This window comes from Ranitomeya variabilis, chromosome 4 (genome assembly GCF_051348905.1).
Source record: "Ranitomeya variabilis isolate aRanVar5 chromosome 4, aRanVar5.hap1, whole genome shotgun sequence".
Lineage (NCBI taxonomy): Eukaryota > Metazoa > Chordata > Amphibia > Anura > Dendrobatidae > Ranitomeya > Ranitomeya variabilis.
Window position 1 is genome coordinate 599,388,676 of NC_135235.1, and position 19,457 is coordinate 599,408,132.

A 19,457-nucleotide genomic window follows, 5' to 3' on the forward strand; every position below is an offset into this window, starting at 1 on the left:
GCAGTAATCTGGGAACCGGGAGCCTGAGGCTTTCGTGGACTCTAGGACACGGAGCAGAACCGGGGGGCACTACATTACACGTCACCTGCCCGCACCATGCCTGAGATGCAGCAGCACTTGAGGAGCCCGGGGCATCTGAGAGTCCCTGTAAAAAGGCTCAAGCTGCCTGTCGTGCAGGTACCTGTCCCAGGACAGGGGGAAACTGGAGGACCTTGTAGGAAGCTTAAAGGGACTCTGTCACCTCAATTTGGTGGGATATTAAAATGAGTTGTTAACGGTCAGATGGGTGGCGTAGCCTCGTAATTTCTCCTCCCCGTCCGTCCCTTTTTTCCACAATAGTTTAGTGCATAAGAGTATGCGTGCGCCATAGTTTGCGCGTGCGCCTGCAGTCTTCGGTGGCGCACGCGCAGTATGCTTTGCCCTACTGCGGGCAAAGCCAAAAACATTACTGTGCATGCGCCCGCGTACTATGTCTCGGAACACAGCGAAATACTTCCGGAACATAGTGCGCCGGTGCATGCGCAGTAATGCTTTTCAGCTTTGCCCGCAGTAGGGCAAAGCATACTGCGCGTGCGCCAACTTAGAAAGGCGCAAGTAGGAAAGGCTCATGGACCTCTACTGGGAAAAGAGAACTCTCACTTGCCTCTGAGTCGGCCGGACCACCATCATCTGTGCCTGGTACCCTGGACTGTGGCCTGTTACCCACAAGTAAACCAGGTAAAGACTTATCACTTGTCTCCTCCATTTATTCACCGGCTACACCATCTACGCCACTCACCATTTGGCGTCACGACAAGCTTTGAACATTAACCCCTTTAACATTTATGCCCACGGCCACAGACCGGGTCGCAGCCACCGTGACATCCCCCTTTGCGACCGGACCCAGTACCGAGTACCCCACTGCCCTGTGGGCGCGTCATATGCCCAGTTAATTGAACTGAAAATTTGCACCTTTATTTCCCTGGACTAGGGATGAGCGAACGTGCTTGGTGATACTCAGATGTCACTCAAGTATCTAGGTGAACGGATGTGCTCGACACTGGACAAGCATTGGCTGGTGCTTGGATTTGAAACTCGAATCCCTGCACCGCAAGTTTGGCACCTGTTACACAGCCAATAAGAATGCAGGGGTTGCCTGCCACTCACTGTAACACCATCTTGGTAGTGGCATTACTGTGATTGAATGGCCACATGACCTCATCAGAGGTTATAAAAGGACAGGTGCCACTACGGTCGGCTCACTGACGCCATTACACAGCTCTGTGACAGTCGTGGTTGAAGGAAGAGAGCAGTTATTCAGGCCTGTGTGTAAACAGTTACAGAAGCAGGGAAAAGTGCAGAATACAGCCTCTAGGCAGGGCTTAGGGCTTTGCAGTCCATTGTCAAACATATAGCTGCTGCTCGTGACCACTTTTTTTTATTTAGGAGGGGGATTGACTATATTGTCATCCATACAGTTTAACGTGCTTTGTGTTACATTACGGTGGTATATTGAACTAAAAAAAAAACGGTTCAACATTTTTTCTGGATTGAATTAGTCATCCATAAAGTTTCAAGTGGTTAGTGTTACATTACGATGGTATATAAAACAAAAAAAAAACATTCAAATTTTTTTGTAGATTTAATTAGTCATCCATAGAGTTTAACATGGTTAGAATTACAGTATGGCGGTTTAAAATTTTGTACAAACTGCTTGACCTGCTACAGTTGACCAAATTTTTTTGTTCATTAAAAAAAGTTGTTTCAATTCATTATTATTATTATTTATTATTATAGTGACATTTATTCCATGGCGCTTTACATGTGAGGAGGGGTATACATAATAAAAACAAGTACAATAATCTTAATCAATACAAGTCATGAGTGATACATGAGGAGAGAGGACCCTGCCTACGAGGGCTCACAATCTACAAGGGATAGTTCATAAAGGAAACTTGGTTTCCAGAGACATAGCAATTAAAATGTGTAAGGCGTGTGATAAGGGACGTTGAAGTGGAAGTGCTGACGATGGTGCACGCAGACGTCGAGGACATGGGGCAACTACAACTACGACTTTTGCTGGAGCACAATAAACACCCCCCATAGCTTCCTGTCACACTTTGCAGGAGGCATGGGACACCACTTCTCAAGCCACACTAGTGCGAACAGGGGTCGGTAAGATAGAAGACAATGCAGCACCACCCAGTCTTCCACACGGTCCAGTTTCACCAGCCAATAGTCTGGATCACTTAATCCTCACCTATTTCCTGATCCTATTTCCTCCCATGTTGAATCCCAGAAGACCAGTGATCCCACAATAGGAAAATCCAAGGAGCTCTTTACAACATCATTTCTTGATTGTGACCTCTCACCCTGCATGTTCCAAGAGAGACAGGAGGAGATGCTGTGTAGTGAAGCACAAAACTTAGAGCAGCCATGGTCACAAGAAGATTACTGTGACCATGAGAACAGCAAATTTTGTCTAAGGAGGTAGGTGATGATTAGACACAGTTGCTGATAAGTCAGGTTGTTGTTAAGTCTCCAAGTCAGTAGGACCAGGTGCGGTGGTGGAAGAAGAGGTGTTGGAAGACAGAAGTCACCCACCGAACCTGGGAAGCTGGCATGCGAAGCAAGGCCAGCAATGCTAAGCGAGAGGATTCTACAGCACTTAAAGGGGTTGTCCACTACTTTCAATTAACCCCCCAATGTATCCCCCCGGGGCCCCTGATGAATTGTGCAAATACCTTTTGTTGCCGTTTTTGCCTGTGAGCGGCGCTGTAGCGGCGGCTGAGTCCGGGTCAGGTGACCCCCAGGCTGCAGCCGCCGCTTATTTCCGACGACGTCACGTCAATTTCCAGGCTCTGGAAATTGACGTGACGTCAGCAGCAGGTGTGTCCCAGCCGCACAGTCAGAGCAGTCACTCATCAAGAGTGACAGGGCTGTGGGCGGGGCTGGTGGCTGCCTGCGGGGCTGTGCTGGGGGCGGGCGGGGCTAGGCAGGGATGATGAAGGTGCGGGCGCTGGGGTCTGTATGTTCGCGCCGGTGCTCTGCTGCCGGTATGTGCTGGGTCTGCTGCGGGGGGTGGGGTGGTCTTTGGTGTGTGTGTGTGTGTGTGTGTGTGTGTGTCTCTCTGTGTGCAGGCATTGTCCGATGGGACTACAAGTCCCATCGGGCTCTGCCTGCTACAGTGACAGTCAGTGACACATTAGCCAATGATGGGACAGTAGTAGTCCCATCATCCGGCTAATGTGTTGAATGTAAAAAAAAAAAAAAACAAAAAAAAACACACATATACAGTACATACACACATACAGAACATGCGCCATGCGACAACATGCTGCATGCGACGACATGCTGCATGCACCATGCGCCATGCGACGACATGCGCCATGCGACGACATGCGCCATGCAACTGCATGCACCATGAGACGGCATGCGACGACATGCGCCATGTGACGACATGCGCCACGCGACGACATGCGCCATGCGACGGCATGCGCCATGCGACGGCATGCGCCATGCGACGGCATGCGACGACATGCGCCATGCGACGACATGCGGCATGCGACGACATGCGCATACATACATACAGACATACAGTACATATAACATAGATTACATACTCACCATCACTTGTCACTTTGATCCCCGAAGCCAGTGTCATAAAAAATATTAAAATAATAAACAACAAATATACTCCCTGATCCGCAGAAATCCAATTAAAACGAGTGTCCCACGACGATCTCCCGTGGAGAACAGGAGCATCTGCTGATGCAACCACTCTCCAGGGGCTCCAGGAAGACAATGAGGGGAGGAAGGTATCCTTCCACAATGTATTCCCCACAATGTATTCCTACGCCTCTGTGAGAAAATAGTCCCTAGTCTCACTTTATGGCATGCTGTATGAGAAAGTTCCCACGCAGCTTTTTGCCATAAAGTGAGACCAGTGAACTATAGTAACCTCAGTGATGCACTGCAGGAGCCATTGTCTCTTGTCAGTGTGTCACTGAGGGTCCTATAGAGCAGTGACATCACCCGATGTCACTGTTCTATAGGGGAGGTCGTCGTGGGACACTTGTTATTAATTGGACTACGGCGGACAGGTAGTATACGGTTTATTATTTTACGTTTTTTGCAGGGGCTGAAGTATGGTAAGTATGGTGAAATGAAGAATATTAAAATACTTTTTCCTAATGTGTGTGTTTTATTAACCCTTTATTAATATTGGATTAATAATGGATAGGCGTCTTATTGACGCCTCTCCGTTATTAACCCGGCTTAATGTCACCTTACAATAGCAAGGTGACATTAACCCCTTATTACCCCATATCCCACCGCTACACGGGAGTGGGAAGAGAGGGGCTTAGGCTGGTTTCACACTTGCGTTTTTATCTGCATGCGTTTTTTAAACCGCATGTGTGAAAAAACACATGTAAACGTGGTAAAACGCTGCGTTTTTTAGACGCATGCGTTTTTGCATGTAGAAAAAAACCGCGGCGTTTTGCCGCGTTTACATGCGTTTTTTCATGCGTTTGCGTTTTTAAAACGCATGCTGAGAAGTGTGTGACAGCTGCCAATCATCAAAATCCACAAAACGCACTATAAATAGAAATAGCTAGGGGTAGGGTTAGGGCCTAACCCTAACCCTAAACGTGACAGAAATACGTGGCACTGAAATACGTGGCACTGAAATACGTGGCACTTACATAGGTGGCACTTAAATCCGTGGCACTGAAATACATGGCACGTGGCACTGAAATACGTGGCACTTAAATCCGTGGCACTGAAATACGTGTCACGTGACACTTAAATACGTGGCACTTACATACATGGCACTTACATACGTGGCACTTACATACGTGGCACTTATATACGTGGCACGTGGCACTTGCATACGTGGCACTTATATACGTGGCACTTATATACGTGGCACTTACATACGTGACACTTACATACGTGGCACTTACATACGTGGCACGTGGCACTTACATATGTGGCACTTACATATGTGGCACTTACATACGTGGCACTTATATACGTGGCACGTGGCACTTACATACGTGGCACTTACATATGTGGCACTTACATATGTGGCACTTAAATACGTGGCACGTGGCACTTACATACGTGGCACTTATATACGTGGCACGTGGCACTTACATACGTGGCACTTATATACGTGGCACTTACATACGTGGCACGTGGCACTTACATACGTGGCACTTACATATGTGGCACTTACATACGTGGCACTTAAATACGTGGCACGTGGCACTTACATACGTGGCACTTATATACGTGGCACTTACATACGTGACACATACGTGGCACTTACATACGTGGCACGTGGCACTTACATACGTGGCACTTACATACGTGGCACTTACATACGTGGCACTGAAATATCGTGGCACTATGTCATAAAATGTTCATTAAACGGTTAGGCTACGTTCACATTTGCGTTGTGCGCCGCAGCGTCGGCGCCGCAGCGCACAACGCAAACAAAAACGCGGCAAAACGCACGCTAAAACGCTGCGTTTTGCGCCGCATGCGTCCTTTTTGGCCGAAAGTTGGACCCCAAAAAAATGCAACTTGATGCGTTTCTTGCGTCCAACGCTTGCGGCCATGCGGCGCAAAACGCAGCACAACGCATGTCCATGCGCCCCCATGTTAAATATAGGGGCGCATGACGCATGCGGCGCCGCTGCGGCGCCCGACGCTGCGGCGCTGACCGCAAATGTGAACGTAGCCTTAGGGGTGAGGTTAGGGGTAGGGTTAGGGTTTGGATCCCTTTATCACCCTGATGGTGGTGGGTGGTTTTTCAGTGTTTTTTGTTTTTTTTTCTATAAAAACGCATGCGTTTTTAACGCAAACAAACGCGCGCGTTCAAAAACGCATGCGTTGCCGAAAACGCGTCAAAACGCATGCGAAAAAACGCATGCGTTTTTAATGTTAAGTATAGGAAAAAACCGCATGCGTTTTTTAAGCACTAAAACGCAGCGTCCAAAAACGCCAGTGTGAAACCAGCCTCAGTGCCGGAATTGGCGCATCTAAGGCTACGTTCACATTTGCGTTTTGCGCCGCAGCGTCGGAGACGCAACGCACAAGGCAAACAAAAACGCAACAAAACGCACGCTAAAACGACGCATGCGTCCTTTTTGGCCGAAAGTTGGACGCAAAAAAAATGCAACTTGCTGCGTCCTCTGCGCCCAACGCTTGCGGCCAAAAAAACCCATGCGTCGTAAAACGCAGCACAATGCATGTCCATGCGCCCCCATGTTAAATATAGGGGCGCATGACGCATGCGGCGACGCTGCGGCGCCGAACGCTAATGTGAACGTAGACTTACAGATGCGCCATTTCTGGGGCGGCTGCGGACTGGTATTTGTAGCCGGGGGGGGGACCAATATCCATGGCCCCTCTCTAGGCTATTAATATCAGCCCGCAGCTGTCTGCGTAGCCTTTCTGGCTATAAAATATAGGGGGACCCCACGTCATTTTTTTGGGGGGGTCCCTCTATTTTAATAGCCAGTAAAGGCTACGCAGACAGCTGCGGGCTGATATTCATAGCAGGCTACAAATATTGGCCTCGGCCGTCGGCTTTCCCCCTCTGGCGCAGAAAATTGCGCGGGAGCCCACGCCGTTTTTTTCAGTTTTTTACTAAATTAAACGCTCATTAAGCCCTGTTTCACACTTGCGTCGGCACGGGTCCATCTCTATGCGTTGGGCCGACGTACCGACGCACGTTGTGAAATTTGTGCACGTCGTGGGCAGCGGATGCAGTTTTTCAACGCATCCGCTGCCCATTCTGAAGTCCGGGGAGGAGGGGGCGGAGTTTTGGCCGCGCATGCACGGTAGAAAATGGCAGACGTGACGGATGTGCCAACGGTCCGCCAAAACACGACGCATCCGTTGCACGATGGACGCGACGTGTGACCATCCGTCGCGATCCTTCACTAATACACGTCTATGGGTAAAAAACGCATCCTGCGAGCACATTTGCAGGATCCGTTTTTTTCCCAAAAAGACGGATTGCGAAAAACGCAAGTGTGAAAGTAGCCTTATAGAAACATCGGCCTTTCTATTATATATCTATGGATATATCTATCTATAGATATATTTATCTATAGATATATCTATAGATACATAGATGTATCTATCCATATATTTGGCTGCTTTCACACATCAGGTTTTTGCCGTGAGGCACAATCCGGCGAGTTTTGAAAAAAACGGATCCATTTTTTTCTCATAGAGTTTCATCCGTTTTTTGCCGGATCCGTCAAAAAAGCTGTTTCCGCCAGATGGAAAACACATACAGAGGAACGTTTTTTCTGTCCGGCGAAAAAACGCACAGCGACGGATCCGGCAAAAAAAGTATGAAACTGAGCTGTGAAATGATGAATCCGGCCTTGGAATCCGTTTTTTCATGCATGTTTCCATTCAAATCATGCACATTTTCCGTTTATTTACTTATTTCCAAAAACGGCATTAAAACCGCGCATAAACCGCACCAAAAAAAGCATAAAAACTGCACCAAAAACTGCATCAAAACTGCACCAAAAACTGCATCAAAACCTGGTGCAGTTTCGCAGTTTTGGTGCGGTTTTGATACAGTTTTTGGTGCGGTTTTGATGCAGTTCTTGGTGCGGTTTCGGTGCGGCTTTTTCCGCAGCATGTGCACAAGTCTGCGGCTCCCATAGACTTACATTGGTTGTACACTACACTGCGGATTTGATGCAATTCAGTGCAGCAAAAAACGCTGCGGATCTGCAATCAGATCCGCAACGGGTGCACACAGCCTTAGCATTTAGGGAACCTAGCCAAAAAGCCAAGCAAAAAACAAGCGTGGGATTGCACTTTTTTTGCCATTTCATTGCACTTTGAATTTTTTTCACATTTTCTGCTACACGACATGGTAAAACCAATGGTGTCGTTCAAAAGTAGAACTTGTTCTGCAAAAGATAAGCCCTCACATGGCCATACTGACGGAAAAATTATGGCTCTGGAAAGAAGGGGAGCGATAAACTAAAACAAAAAAGCTCCAGGGGTGAAGGGGTTTAGAAACATGGATATAGACATACCTATGGAAATAGACATAGATATATCTGTATGTATGTATGTATCTATCTATCTATCTATCTATCTATCTATCTATCTATCTATCTATCTATCTATCTATCCCTCTATCTGTGTGTAATGGAGTGTGGGTTGGACAAATGTAAAAGAGGAGGTTGGACAGAAATGACATCACAAATCTTTCTGAAGCTAGAGGAGGGAGAGGAGGGAGGGGTTGGGGTGTGTTTTGGAGTGGGTGTGCTAGGTTCAGGCTTAGTAGCAGTGCAATGCATCATGGAACTTGTAGTATTAGAGCACAATGACTCAGGAGAAAGGAAGTTGTCGATTAACCCCATGAGAGCTGAATCCAGCACTAAAATGTGCTGCTACAGCATGATAAAAGGTAATATTGCTAAAATAAACACAGTAGATGTTTTCAGTGGCCCATAATAGCAAGATTTATGAAAAAAAAAAAAAAAGGTTATAGTAGTGGACAACTTCTTTAAGTGGGCAGGAAGAGGTAGTGGGGTGGCCAGAGGGAGAAGGTGCGCAACAAGAGGGAGAAGGCGGGCAGCTATTTAGCAGAGTTAAGTGTTCCCAGATCTGGGACTTTTTTAAAGTGAATTCTGAGACAAAAAAATGGTCAGTGCAACCTGTGCCATGCCAAGATTAGCAAGTTCCTGACCACTAAGAGCCCAACCACCACCAGCATGATCAGGCACATGTCATTTAAGCACCTGACTCGGTGGGCCGAATGCCTGGGTCCAAGATTGATGCCAATGGGCGACACCACTGCCTCTTCACCTGTGCTAGGTGCTTCCCAATCCCCTGTTCATGACACTCCTCCATCTCGTAATTGTTATTTCAGAGCACGTCGTCCACATCAGCCGGAAGCTTGAAGCTCTGCAGCACTGCCTCAGCGAAGCGGCAACACGCTCTGGTGAAGCTAATTTGTCTAGGAGACAAACCGCACACTGCAGCAGAGTTATTGAAAGGCATAACAGATCAGACAGATCTGTGGCTTTTAGCACTGAACCTCCACCCAGGCATGGCTGTGTGTGATAATTGCTGTAAGGCCGGATTCACATTACCGTTTCTGTGCTCAGCGTAGGCCTGCGTACTTCTTTCCTTAAGATCTACATAGATCCGTATGCGTCTTGCGTACCTATATTTAACATTGTGTACGCAGGGACATGCGTTGTATGCGGATGCATCCCCGTGCGTCGTTTTGACGTGCCCGCCAAACGCAACATGTTTTACAGGAAACAATGTTTCTTTTTTTTTTTTTTTTCATGTAAACTAGAAATATATTTTAGATTTTTAATGTTTTGTCTTAAAGTGGAGAAAAAGTGTGACACCATTGTTGTCAGCAGTGATCTGGCAATCAGAGATGCTTCCAGGGGTCTTCCCCATCCTGTCCTCCTTCCATTCAGCACTTTTTCCATCCATTTCACTGCCCCCCAGACCTTTTTGTAGTGTCTGCTGGAAAAATGTTCGGTGGTCTCCCATTATACTCGTTACTTGAAACGAGCGACCCAGCATTAGGAATTGCTCAGTTCGAGTGACGAGCTTCCGAGCATTTTAGTGCTCAGTTAACTCTATCGGGGACATAACTTTGCGATGGACGGCATAGAAGAAGAAAAACAATTCCAGAATTAGTGGATGAGTTGAGCAGGTACTTAGCTTAATTTAATAAATCCAGTGACCTGTCCCGTTTAAGACATGTCCATAGAACACGAGTCAATGTAAGAGAGTGCAAAGGAAGTTTTCTTTTTCAAAAGCAGTTTTGGCTGGGATGTTAATGAGGTCTGCAGACAAAACAGGAGCTACATGTGATAGGAGACCGCAAGAGCAAATGACAGGTCCTGCAGCCTCCTCTATGCACCAGGGATCATGTTACCCCTTGTGTATGTACCTGTCTCTGTCTATTCCTCTGACACAGGAAATCTGGTGGAATAACTTGTGGCTGCCCCCGCTGTGAGTGGCCTCCGCAGGGGATGTGGGAAGTGCACTTGTCAGGACACTATGAGGAGTCTGCAGGACACATTAGGAACCTTCCTCATATTCATTGGGTTTCTTGGTGTCCTTCCCCCACAAGTGCTAAACCCATTACCCACGGACAGACTATGAAGCAGGATGTTATGATAGAAGGTAAATAAAATCTGCTATGGAAATCCCATTTATCCACTGTGAGATCAAATCAGTCATGGAGAGGATAAATCCGCCACAGATGAGAGGACTGTACAGATCTGCACTGCTACTTCAATATTCAGTAGGGCGGGGGCTGGGGCTTCAATATGTCATTAAATGGTATAAATGGGGGAATGGAAAACCTCAAATTAATAGTTACATTGATGATTTGCAAAACATGCCTGTACAGATGAATGGAATTTGTCACGTGAGCTAACAATCTAGTTTTGTTCCTCACAGTGTTTAGAAGAACGCTAGAGCAAATATTTGGATTTGGTGGAGTAACGGCAGCAAATGAGATCCCAGGATCCATTATCTCCATCTTCCTATTTTATGGCTACCTGCGGAGATACCATGTGGTCGATCTGGAAAAACACTTTGCAGCACTTACCCGAGAAGGTGAGTTATGTGATGGGGAAGATCAGAGGGGGTCACTGCTCCTCGGCGCTTGCAGTACCGTCAACAGTAAGGCCGGGTGCACACGGTCAGTAATTGGCAGCACTTTGGACGCAGCACATGTTCTTTTGGTCCCCCCCCCACAGGTGGCGCAGGTAAAGGTGCTGTGTAGCTGCAGCCTAAGTCACTCCACCGAATAAAATGGCTGATGACTTAGGACAGCAGATGCATTCAACCGTGCAACAAGAGCATATTCAGTATCACTGCACTATTAGCTACATTTTGGGTGCATGGCCCTCCTAAAACTTGGTTCTGCTCTTCTCACAAACATGCTAGAGACCACCGAGCATTGTACAAGTCATCAGAATCATGTGTCTCTCTCCCAACCATGCAGTCACTCTCATTGGAGACCTGCAGCTTCCCGGGCGCCTGAAGAAGATCAAAAAGCTGAAAGCGAAGCGGATCTCACGGCTCCAGCCCCTGCCGCAGTTCCTGAAGCTCGTGGCCACGTTCCAAATAGATGAGAACATGAAACTCTGCAAAGCAGCCGCGAGCTTCCTCTGTAGAGCATCTGCGAACAAGCACTTCAAGCAGAAGGTGGGTAGCACTGCCCGGCTGAGGAGAACATCCATGACTCCAGGCTGAGGCCAGGGTTTATTCAGCTGCGTTCACATGAAGCTGTCATTGAACGGCTTTTGACCTTGATAACCCTTTACCGTTGTGGTCCTTTTACGATTTTCCCTGCAAAATCACTTAGTTTTTGTAGGCAAACAGATGTTTCAGCTGCAAGACAGCATGGCCAATGCCAATTGTAATGGTCACATGGTTTTGCAGGTGGAATGACCTTCACTGCAAGATTAAAGGGAACCTGTCACCTTGAAAAATTCTATTTACTATTCACCTATAGCTATAGGGTTAATAAGCAGGTAAATAGCGGTATGATGGTGCCTGGTTACTATACTGGTAGTGCAGCTACTGGGAGAACATTAACTTCTTTCCTGCAGGGAGCCGCTGGCTTTCAGTCATAGTGTTATCACGCCCAGTCACTTGGTTGACAGTCAGCTTAGCACAGAAGCGCTGTAGAGTGAGCTGTCAATTAAAGTGCCGGGCAGTGCGTATAGTGAGCATTGACTGTGTCCATGCCCTGTAATGCCCCTATGACTTAAACCTTTGAGGACCTTGGGATTTTTTTGGTTTTGAGTTTTCGTTTTTTGCTCCCCTTCTTCCCAGAGCCATAACTTTTATATTTTTCCATCAATATGGCCATGTGAGGGCTTGCTTTTTGTGGGATGAGTTGTACTTTTGAACAAAACCATTTGATTTTACCATATACAGTAGTGACTGGAAAACGGGAAACAAATTTCAAGTGTGGTGAAATTCCAAAAACAAAAGGGCAACTCCACAATTTTTACCATGTTCGCTAAATGCTAAAACTGACCTGCCATTATGATTCTCCAGGTCATTACAAGTTCACAGACACCAAACATGTCTAAGTTCTTTTTTTATTTAAAGGGAACCTGTTACCTGAATTTGGCGGGACCTTTTTTCGGTTTGATGGGCGGTGTTTTCAGGTGTTTTATTCACCCCTTCCTTTCCCGCTGGAGGCACGCTGGCCGCAATATTGGCTTGAAGTTGATTCGCTTTCCTCCGTAGAACACGCATGCGCAAGGCAATCTTGCCTTGCGCACGCACAGTATGCTTTGCCCAGCTGCGGGCAAAGCCGAAAAGCATTAGTGCGCATGCGCCGGCGCACTATGTCCTGGAACACAGCGAAATACTTCCGTGACATAGTGTGCCGGTGCATGCGCACTAATGCTTTCCGGCTTTGCCCGCAGTTGGGCAAAGCATACAGGGCGTGCGCAAGGCAAGATTGCCTTGCGCAGGCGTGTTCTACGGAGGAAAGCGAATCAACTTCAAGCCAATATAGCGGCCAGCGTGCCTCCAGCGGGAAAGGAAGGGGTGAATAAAACACCCGAAAACACCGCCCATCGGACCGAAAAAAGGTTCTGCCAAATTCAGGTGACAGGTTCCCTTTAAGTGGTGAAAGAAAATTCCAATGTTTATAAAAAAATAATAAATGGCACCATTTTCCGAGACCCGTAGAGTCTCCATTTTTCGGTATCTGGAGCTGGGTGTGGGCTTATTTTTTGCTTGCCAAGCTGACATTTTTACTGATGCCATTTTGCAGTAGATATGATGTTTTGATCTCCTGTTATTGCAATGTTGCAGTGACCAAAAAAACGTAATTCTGATGTGTTGATTTTTTTTCTTGTTACAAAGTTTATCGATCAGATTAATTTAGTTTATATTTTGATAGGTCGGGTGTTTCTGAATGCAGCGATACCAAACGTGTATTTTTTTTTTAAATGGTTTTATTTTTAATGGGGTAAAAGGGGGGTGATTTGAAGTTTTCTTAAAAAATATTTTTTAAAACTTTTTTTTTACTTGATTTAATAGTCCCATTAGGCGACTTGAAGCTGTGACCATCTGATCGCCTGCGCTACACATCATCTCTTATGGATGCCCGCCACAGGCATGGGGGTCCACTACTAGGACAACCCCTTCTCATTTCCTACACTTGGCCCCAATAAAGTAAAAACGCCTATAGTCACCTCCCGATGCCGTTCCTGTGGTGTCCGCACTGGCGGTGTGCTCTTGTGCTGTTCTATGACAAGTGGTGCCCGGCGCCCAATCAGAGCAGCCGTCACTGTCCCCACTTTTTGTCCGAAATCATTGAATTGTTCCCGTGAACAAAGCCTCAGTGCCGATCCCATCAGATTTTTCAGTGTCCATAGCTGCAGTATATGTGATTTCAGCCGTTCATGCAATCCATGCTCCCCCGACAGGCAGCAATCTGGGGGGGCTCCAGTGTCTGTGCTGCCGCCAGTCGGGGACGCTCCGGCCATTATGCGTTAGTTAGGGATCGGGTGACGCAGATATTTGTTCCCACGCTCTTTTCTTTATCTTTTTCTGCAATATTTATTTTCTTTTTATGCTCCATTTAGTTGACCGCAGACTAGAGACGGGTAAGCAGAATCCATGTGGGGCAAATCAGGATTCCCACGGGACCGGCTGAGGAATGTTTAGACAGAAAGCAGGACAATGTCTCAATTTTCCCTGTTTTTGATTCACAGTCTGCAGTATCAAAATTACAGAGAAAGTTCATATTCCTCTGATCTTCAGCCAAGTCTAGCACTCTTAGATCCCCCCAATTCCAGCCCACCCCTTTAATTCACATTATCAGTGCAGTCACTAAAAGCCATACACGAGACAGCTGTCTGCCGGGCGTTCATTCAGCAGACAGCTTGTTCTCTCGCTCTCGTAATTCCCCCCATACACATGAGCGCATGGAGAGGAGAAAGCCGCTGCCACGCTCATCTTATTGAAATCAAAAGGATGACCATTGAAATTCCTTAAGTCCCCCAACATCATCTGTCAGGTGAGAGAAGGGGACAGGACACAACAGATGGTCAGCTGAAATTTTCAAGGTCTGTGGACCTTCATCTAATGTGTGTGGGGGCTTTACAGATACTGTACATGATCCTGAGTTACATCCTGTATTATACTCCAGAGCTGTACTCACTATTCTGCTGGTGGAGTCACTGTGTACATTCATTACATTATATATCCTGTACATGATCCTGAGTTACATCCTGTATCATACTCCAGAGCTGCACTCACTATTCTGCTGGTACAGTCACTGTGTGCATACATTACATTACTGATCCTGTACTGATCCCGAGTTACATCCTGTATTATACCCCAGAGCTGCACTCACTATTCTGCTGGTGCAGTCACTATGTACATACATTACATTAATTATCCTGTACTGATCCTGAGTTACATCCTGTATTATACTCCAGAGCTGCACTCTCTATTCTGCTGGTGCAGTCACTGTGTACATACATTACTGATCCTGTACTGATCCTAAGTTACATCCTGTATTATACTCCAGAGCTGCACTCACTATTCTGCTGGTGGAGTCACTGTGTACATACATTACATTACTTATCCTGTACTGATCCTCAGTTACACCCTGTATTATACTCCAGAGCTGCACTCACTATTGTGCTGGTGGAGTCACTGTGTACATACATTACATTACTGATCCCGTACTGATTCTGAGTTACATCCTGTATTATACTCTAGAGCTGCACTCACTATTCTGCTGGTGCAGTCACTGTGTACATACATTACATTACTTATCTTGTACTGATCCTAAGTTTCATCCTGTATTATACTCCAGAGCTGCACTCGCTATTCTGCTGGTGGAGTCACTGTGTACATACATTACTTATCCTGTACTGATCCTGAATTACATCCTGTATTATACTCCAGAGCTGCACTCACTATTCTGCTGGTGCAGTCACTGTGTACATACATTACTTATCCTGTACTGATCCTGAGTTACATCCTGTATTATACTACAGAGCTGCACTCACTATTCTGCTGGTGGAGTCACTGAGCACATACATTACATTACTTATCCTGTGCTGATCCTGAGTTACATCCTGTATTATACTCCAGAGCTGCACTCACTATTCTGCTGGTGGAGTCACTGAGCACATACATTACATTACTTATCCTGTACTGATCCTGAGTTACATCCTGTATTATACTCCAGAGCTGCACTCACTATTCTACTGGTGGAGTCACTGTGTACATACATTACATTACTTATCCTGTACTGATCCTGAGTTACATCCTGTATTATACCCCAGAGCTGCACTCACTATTCTACTGGTGGAGTCACTGTGTACATACATTACATTACTTATCCTGTACTGATCCTGAGTTACATCCTGTATTATACTCCAGAGCTGCACTCACTATTCTGCTGGTGGAGTCACTGTGTACATACATTACTTATCCTGTACTGATCCTGAATTACATCCTGTATTATACTCCAGAGCTGCACTCACTATTCTGCTGGTGCAGTCACTGTGTACATACATTACTTATCCTGTACTGATCCTGAGTTACATCCTGTATTATACTCCAGAGCTGCACTCACTATTCTGCTGGTGGAGTCACTGAGCACATACATTACATTACTTATCCTGTACTGATCCTGAGTTACATCCTGTATTATACTCCAGAGCTGCACTCACTATTCTGCTGGTGAAGTCACTGAGCACATACATTACATTACTTATCCTGTACTGATCCTGAGTTACATCCTGTATTATAATCCAGAGCTGTACTCACTATTCTGCTGGTGCAGTCACTGTGTACATACATTACATTACTGATCCTGTACTGATCCTGAGTTACATCCTGTATTATACTCCAGAGCTGCACTCACTATTCTGCTGGTGCAGTCACTGTGTACATACATTACATTACTGATCCTGTACTGATCCTGAGTTATATCCTGTATTATACTCCAGAGCTGCACTCACTATTCTGCTGGTGCAGTCACTGTGTACATACATTACATTACTGATCCTGTACTGATCCTGAGTTACATCCTGTATTATACTCCAGAGCTGCACTCACTATTCTGCTGGTGGAGTCACTGAGCACATACATTACATTACTTATCCTGTACTGATCCTGAGTTACATCCTGTATTATAATCCAGAGCTGTACTCACTATTCTGCTGGTGCAGTCACTGTGTACATACATTACATTACTTATCCTGTACTGATCCTGAGTTACATCCTGTACTATACTCCAGAGCTGCACTCACTATTCTGCTGGTGCAGTCACTGTGTACATACATTACATTACTTATCCTCTACTGATCCTGCATTACATCCTGTATTATACTCCAGAGCTGTACTCACTATTCTGCTGGTGGAGTCACTGTGTACATACATTACATTACTTATCCTGTACTGATCCTGAGTTACATCCTGTATTATACTCCAGAGCTGCACTCACTATTCTGCTGGTGGAGTCACTGAGCACATACATTACATTACTTATCCTGTACTGATCCTGAGTTACATCCTGTATTATACCCCAGAGCTGCACTCACTATTCTACTGGTGGAGTCACTGTGTACATACATTACATTACTTATCCTGTACTGATCCTGAGTTACATCATGTATTATACTCCAGAGCTGCACTCACTATTCTGCTGGTGGAGTCACTGTGTACATACATTACTTATCCTGTACTGATCCTGAATTACATCCTGTATTATACTCCAGAGCTGCACTCACTATTCTGCTGGTGCAGTCACTGTGTACATACATTACTTATCCTGTACTGATCCTGAGTTACATCCTGTATTATACTCCAGAGCTGCACTCACTATTCTGCTGGTGGAGTCACTGAGCACATACATTACATTACTTATCCTGTACTGATCCTGAGTTACATCCTGTATTATACTCCAGAGCTGCACTCACTATTCTGCTGGTGGAGTCACTGTGTACATACATTACATTACTTATCCTGTACTGATCCTGAGTTACATCCTGTATTATACTCCAGAGCTGCACTCACTATTCTGCTGGTGCAGTCACTGTGTACATACATTACATTACTTATCCTGTACTGATCCTGAGTTACATCCTGTATTATACCCCAGAGCTGCACTCACTATTCTGCTGGTGCAGTCACTGTGTACATACATTACATTACTTATCCTGTACTGATCCTGAGTTACATCCTGTATTATACTCCAGAGCTGCACTCACTATTCTGCTGGTGCAGTCACTGTGTACATACATTACATTACTGATCCTGTACTGATCCTGAGTTACATCCTGTATTATACTCCAGAGCTGCACTCACTATTCTGCTGGTGGAGTCACTGAGCACATACATTACATTACTTATCCTGTACTGATCCTGAGTTACATCCTGTATTATACTCCAGAGCTGCACTCACTATTCTGCTGGTGGAGTCACTGTCTACATACAGTACACTACTTATCCGAAGCTATATCCTAGTGCAGCAATCACTGTTGTAAAGGTTTCAGAGCTGAAATCTCCCAGCATTCCCTGCTTGTGCCGGTATTTGCAAAGCAATTTACACTAGAGCTGTATGTAATACTGTAGCGCTTGTTCTGTCTATAAGGCCACGTGCACACATTCAATATTTGTTCAGTTTTTTACCTCAGTGTTTATAAGCCAAAACCAGGAGTGGGTGATCAATACAGAAGTGGTGACAAGGTAAAATACTGAGTGTGTGAATGTGACCTTAATTGTTTTGTGATGACCTGTTCTCCTGTCTCAGCAGGCAGTGCTCTATTAAGCCTAAAGGTACCTTCACACTAAGTGACGCTGCAGCGATAGCGACAACGATGCCGATCGCTGCAGCGTCGCTGTGTGGTCACTGGAGAGCTGTCACACAGACAGCTCTCCAGCGACCAACTATGCCGAAGTCCCCGGGTAACCATCGGGTTACTAAGCGCAGGGCCGCGCTTAGTAACCTGATGTTTACCCTGGTTACCAGTGTAAATGTAAAAAAACAAACACTACATACTTACATTCGCGTCCCCCGGCGTCCGCTTCCCTGCACTGTGTAAGCACCGGCCCTAAAGCACAGCGGTGACGTCACCACTGTGCTTTGCTTTCCGGCCGGCACTGACACAGTCAGTGCAGGAAGCTCTGAGCAGCAGCGCGGACGCCGGGGGACGTGACAGACATCAGAGGGTGAGTATGTACTGTTTTTTTTTTAAATTTAAAATGGTAACCAGGGTAAATATCGGGTTACTAAGCACGGCCCTGCGCTTAGTAACCCGATATTTACCCTGGTTACCATTGTAAAACATCGCTGGCATCGTTGCTTCTGCTGTCAAACACGACGATACACGCCGATCTGACGACCAAATAAAGTTCTGAACTTTCAGCAACGACCAGCGATATCACAGCAGGATCCAGATCGCTGCTGCGTGTCAAACACAACGATATCGCTATCCAGGACGCTGCAACGTCACGGATCGCTGTCGTTATCGCTGCAAAGTCGTTTAGTGTGAAGGTACCTTAAGTCACACTAAACGACTTACCAATGATCACGACCAGCGATACGACCTGGCCGTGATCGTTGGTAAGTCGCTGTGTGGTCGCTGGGGAGCTGTCACACAGACAGCTCTCTCCAACGACCAACGATCAGGGGAACGACTTCGGCATCGTTGAAACTGTCTTCAACGATGCCGAAGTCCCCCTGCAGCACCCGGGTAACCATCGGGTTACTAAGCGCAGGGCCGCACTTAGTAACCCGATATTTACCCTGGTTACCATTGTAAAAGTAAAAAAAAAACACTACATACTCACATTCTGATGTGTGTCACGTCCCCCGGCGTCCACAGGGTTAAAACTGCTTTCGGCAGTCAGTGCAGGGAAGCTCTCGGCCAGAGCGCGTGCATTAGCAGCGCTCCTGCCGAAAGCAGTTTTAACCCTGTGGACGCCGGGGGACGTGACAGACATCAGAATGTGAGTATGTAGTGTTTTTTTTTTTTTTTACTTTTACAATGGTAACCAGGGTAAATATCCGGTTACTAAGCGCGGCCCTGCGCTTAGTAACCCGATATTTACCCTGGTTACAAGTGAACACATCGCTGGATCGGCGTCACACACGCCGATCCAGCGATGGCAGCGGGTGATCAGCGACCAAAAAAAGGTCCTGATCATTCCCTACGACCAACGATCTCCCAGCAGGGGCCTGATCGTTGGTCGCTGTCACACATAACGAGATCGTTAGCGGGATCGTTGCTACGTCACCAAAAGCGTGACGTTGCAACGATATCGTTAACGATATCGTTATGTGTGACTCAGCCTTTACACCAAGCTCCTCTCATCTCTGTACAGGCAGTGCTCTATTACACCAAGCTCCTCTCTTCTCTGTACAGGCAGTGCTCTATTACACCGAGCTCCTC

The 19,457-nt window shown here is 46.3% G+C and overlaps 1 protein-coding gene across 4 annotated transcripts in view; it reads left to right on the forward strand.

The window, feature by feature from the left end:
* Nucleotides 1-19,457, forward strand: part of RIPOR3 (RIPOR family member 3) — a 202,593-nt gene that overhangs the window by 175,241 nt on the left and 7,895 nt on the right. For all 4 annotated transcript variants that reach the window (XM_077253226.1, XM_077253227.1, XM_077253228.1 and 1 more), the window contains exons 18-19: nucleotides 10,465-10,623; nucleotides 11,015-11,217. In XM_077253226.1, the coding sequence (XP_077109341.1) occupies nucleotides 10,465-10,623; nucleotides 11,015-11,217 (362 nt within the window). The remainder of the gene's footprint in view (nucleotides 1-10,464; nucleotides 10,624-11,014; nucleotides 11,218-19,457) is intronic.